Here is a 5,000-nt window from a genome sequence, read left to right on the forward strand (position 1 = left end):
AAGTAATGCATCAATAGTTTGTCATTGTTTTCTTGACCCAACACAAGGAACAGTCAACACAGGTTGGTACAGCTGCACACAGCTTTCCAGGCATTTGGCAGGTAGGTTGGAGAAGTTACCACAGGTTTAGGCTGTCTCGGTGTCTTCTGTCTGTTAGTAGAATCCCAGACTGACTGAATGATGCTTTAACTCTGGCTGTTTATCTTGCAACAGAGTACATTTGGGAATCAGACACTTCTGATGGTAGTGAGTGATGAATAAGAATCTAAACATCTGAAGTGCCAAAATGTTTTGCACCGATCATTTTTTGTAGAGAAGTGGTGCAGTTTGCTAATAATTATCATATTAAATCTAAATCTAACCCTAACTCAATGAAGGTGCAGAGAGACAGGAAACGGAGAGACAGTTGTGACATGCCATAAAGGATGTACTGGTTATGTGGTGTATGTATTACTGTGAACCAAATGCTCAGTAATCTGAACCCACTTATTGAATTGATCACTCTTTTGGTAAACCATAAACAGTTTTATCTGTGTTCAAAATCAAACAAACAATGTTTTCAGATGATACACACACCAGTCAAAATTACAACACTATTGAGGATTCATTAAACACTGTATCAGAAAATGGAAAACAGTGTTCAGGACATGTAGCTCCAGAATGTTTTGTTCATCATGCAGTAGATGCATTTTGTGTTTTCCAAAAAAAATATTCATAACTCAGTAACACAGTTAAGATATTTAAATTTAGATAATGCATAATGTAAGTACTGCAAGAATTACAGTATTGACGGTCTGTGCATTCAGCACTTGCATAAGGCCAAAGAACAAAGACAAGCATCTAAATGAAAAGCACATTACACTGTAAATGTAACTGCAAAATCAAAGTCAACAAGTGATTAATTCGGCCTAAGCATCACGTCTTTGTGCTGGGTCAGGACAGAGGACTTCATCTACATCACAGACAGCAGGGAAAAACCCTCTGGTGTGTCTAATCCAGCCACGGAAAGGAGATTCTCCCTTCTATAGGGTGTTTGGTCATATACCTTCCAGCCATGCAGAGAAAAACTTTATTCTATTGGGCTGAGGAAAGGGGAGTATGGTGGAAGGCAAACATTTATGAATTGCTGGTTGATGTTGAACCACTCTTGTATCACCCTTCAACTCACCCATGCTGTCTGTGCACTCTGAACTGGCTTATATTGGTTTCATCACATCATGAGCAACAAGTGTGAAGAGTTTTGAGTCTTTGTGTGTAAGCTATGATATCTGTGCTGTAACTGTGTTTAACTTCTGCCACCTGTGGCTACCATTATGCATCACAAGTGCAACATGTGTTTTAGTGAGTGAGAATGTGTTTAGAAAAACAGTAAATAAGATCTGCAGATTGTGTCTAACCAGGTGAAAATTGTTCATGGTTTTGCCAAAAGAGTGATTGATTCAATAATTGCATTTGGTTCAGAGAATGGAGTTTAGTGTTTTAGCAATACAGAAAAACTGTAAACACAATTACAGCACAGATATCATAGCTTACACACTTGTTGCTCATGATGTGATAAATATATATAAATAAATAATATAAATATAAATCAGTTCAGAGTGCACAGGAGGCATGGGTGAGTTGAAGGGTGATACCAGAGTGGTTCATGAATGTTTGCTTTCCATCATACTGTACTCCCCTTTCCTCACCCCAACAGAAGAGTTTTTCTCTGCATGGCGGTGGAAGGTACATCACTGAAACCCTATAAAAAGGGAGAATCTCCTGCAGGCCATGGGATTGGCCGGTGGTGACAGGTGTAGAGTCTTGCCAAGGCTGGATCAGACACACCAGAGGGTTTTTCCTCCGTTACCTGTGATGTAGGCAATGTCCTGACCCAGCACAAAGACGTGATGCTGAGGCTGAATGAATCACTTGTTGACTTTGATTTTGCAGTTACATTTACAGCATAATATAATGTGCTTTTCAATTAGATTTTGTGTTTGTACTTTGGCCTTTTGCAGTACTGGATTTTTACGGTATGCAAGTACTGAATCAGCAGACAGTCAATACTGTAATTCTTGCAGTACTTATAGTATGCAATATCTAAACTGTGTTACTGAGTTGTGAATATTTTTTTGGAAAACACAAAATGTATTTAATGTATTATAAACAATAACCATTTTTTTCTGGAGTTACATGTCCTGAACACTGTTTTCCATTTTCTGATGTTTAATGAATGCTCAGTAGTGTTTTGAGACATTGTTTGATTTTGCAAGAAGGATCAGAGGTTTAATGAATGTAGTTTGAAAATTAGGTTTTGTGTTTACAGTTTTGAGAAAAGGGTGGAAGGATTCAAGAAATGTGTCTAAGCAATTTTGAAAAACTGTAACTAACTGCTGGGGCACCCCTATATATTCACATCATACAATATACTGTAACTGCATCATTTTAAGTGTAAAGATGCGTTACAATCAAACTTACCTTCAGAGAGAGGGACAGTCTCATTCACGGTGGAGGTCACTGATGACACTGCTTCTGCAAAACACATAATTTGCCAAAAGATTTTTTTAATGGAAAAATACATTCTATCAACAAACAAACAACTGTAAAGGGAAATAACTTACCAAAATCTGCAGCATCATGGACCTGCTCCGTGGCTGTAGAGCCTGTTGCAGCGCCCACAGCCTTACTAGTTTCACACTCTGGGAATGCTGTGCCAGTGGCATCAGAATCACTCTCACTGTCCTTGGCCTCAGTGTCACTTACTGCGATTTCATCTAGGAAATGGTGTTAGCAAAAGTCACAAATAGCACAAATTAAATAAAAAAATAATGTTTCATAGGTGTTACTTTGAAGAAGAGTTAATCATACACTGGAATACAACACATACATTACACATAAAACCAATGCACACGTACATTTCACTCAAAGCAATGCAATCCCTTCTCTCTAAAAGGTCATAATGTTTTTTGTTTGTTCAATGGTTCCAAAAATGTTCAACTGTACAATCATCACTGTAGTACTTTAAATATAAATGTGGTAAACAAATATACATATCCAACCATCAGTATAAAAACAAAGATTAACAGCACTATATACACACAACATCTAAAATGATCATATGCCTGCACCAAATAGTAGAATACCAGGGCTTCAAGTAAGGAAAATGCCTCGGAGTGAAGACATGACAGAAGCTAACTGGAGTCAGGAAGTGTCAGTCCAGCAGCCTGTACTATGAAACAAGCTCAACATACTTAGGACATAATCGTGTTTTCTTATTTCTATTGAGAAAGACTCTTTTATACATGTACATTTTTTATATTTAAATGGGGCTGCTTTAATTTTAGCTATGTGCCCCTTTTAAAATCTGTATACACATCTACTTCTAATAGTTATACACTTAATTCACTTGTCTCACCTTTGCATTCATAGCCAAGCCACTTCAACGATGATACAGGTCCCACACACTGAATGCACTTATCCAGGGTGGCTACTGTTGTGAGCACAAGGTGATGATTTTTACACTGTGGGCAAGAAGTTGACATGAGTTATTGGTCATATATACCACTGCCCATATAAATTATATCAATCATGTTCAGGTCACACACAGAGATCTGATACTGACTTACACTAAGAGAAGCACTTGACAAGAAGGTCTCTGTAAACCATTGTCCACATAAACCATATGTTCAGGTTACACACACTGATCTGATACTGACTTACACTAGAGAAGCACTTGACAAGAAGGTCTCTGTAAACCACTGTCCACATAAACCATATGTTCAGGTCACACACACTGATCTGATACTGACTTACACTAGAGAAGCACTTGACAAGAAGGTCTCTGTAAACCACTGTCCACATAAACCATATGTTCAGGTCACACACACTGATCTGATACTGACTTACACTAGAGAAACACTTGACAAGAAGGTCTCTGTAAACCACTGTCCACGTAAATTATATGTTCTGGTCACACACACTGATCAGATACTGACTTACACTAAGAGAAGCACTTGACAAGAAGGTCTCTGTAAACCAATGTCCACATAAACCATATGTTCAGGTCACACACACACTACACCAATTGACAATATTGGGTTACTTTATATTTTACCACACAAATCATAAAGCAGAACATAGGATTTCATTTACCTTTCCAACCCTGCTGGGATTCCTTGGATCTGGACATGACCCTGCAGCCATCTCAGTGTCATGGGGCTTGTTCACCATCTCAGTGTCATGGGTCCCTGCTGCCATCTTAGTGTCATGGGGCTTGTCCACCCTCTCAGTGTCATGGGTCCCTGCTGCCATCTTAGTGTCATGGGGCTTGTCCACCCTCTCAGTGTCATGGGTCCCTGCTGCCATCTTAGTGTCATGGGGCTTGTCCACCATTTCACTGCCATGGGTCCCTGCAGCATCATCCTACAGAAAAAAAAAGTTATAAGATGTTTCCTATGTAATACCATAAGAAAGGTGGGAAAAACATGACCTCTGACCAGTCATGGGACAAATTGTTAGCTTTTCCAGTGTGTCTTCACGCTCTCATAGAATTGTATTGCTATGATTTAGCAACACAGGAGTTTGAGACATTAATATCACAAAAGGAAAACTTCAGCTACCTTATATCTCCATGGCCAGTCTGAATCACCATAATCATATGTGATCTCCTCTCCAGGGCTTATACTATGTTTTGCAAACAAGCACAGATGGGGCTTTCCTTCAACCATAATGTACTTCATCTTTGCATTCGGGTTTACATGGTCATCGTTGGCCAGTCTGCCCAAGGTCCCGTCCTCTTTAGCCGCATCAACACTGTAATTGAAAATCATTTATAGTTTTGCAATGTGATTTAGTCTGACTTAAACACCTTCCGTTAATATATGTTCAGCAAACCATAATCAATGTGTCATTTAATTCTGATTCGACAATACCCACCACCAGAGTTTTCCATCAAAACGGAACTTGAACATGAAGTCCTTAAGGCTGTCATGGTAGATCCTCTGCCTCCTCTCACATTC

The 5,000-nt window shown here is 39.0% G+C and overlaps 1 protein-coding gene across 1 annotated transcript in view; it reads right to left on the bottom strand.

Annotated features, from left to right (window-relative positions):
* Positions 1–5,000, bottom strand: part of LOC128364208 (uncharacterized) — a 6,469-nt gene that overhangs the window by 641 nt on the left and 828 nt on the right. Inside the window, exons 2-7 of the mRNA XM_053324745.1 lie at positions 4,918–5,000; positions 4,602–4,794; positions 4,135–4,404; positions 3,398–3,503; positions 2,604–2,756; positions 2,461–2,514 (exon numbers count right to left, since the gene is read on the bottom strand). The exon at positions 4,918–5,000 is cut by the window's right edge and continues 80 nt beyond it. Coding sequence (XP_053180720.1) covers positions 2,461–2,514; positions 2,604–2,756; positions 3,398–3,503; positions 4,135–4,404; positions 4,602–4,794; positions 4,918–5,000 — 859 coding nt within the window. The remainder of the gene's footprint in view (positions 1–2,460; positions 2,515–2,603; positions 2,757–3,397; positions 3,504–4,134; positions 4,405–4,601; positions 4,795–4,917) is intronic.

Source organism: Scomber japonicus, chromosome 9, assembly GCF_027409825.1.
Source record: "Scomber japonicus isolate fScoJap1 chromosome 9, fScoJap1.pri, whole genome shotgun sequence".
Lineage (NCBI taxonomy): Eukaryota > Metazoa > Chordata > Actinopteri > Scombriformes > Scombridae > Scomber > Scomber japonicus.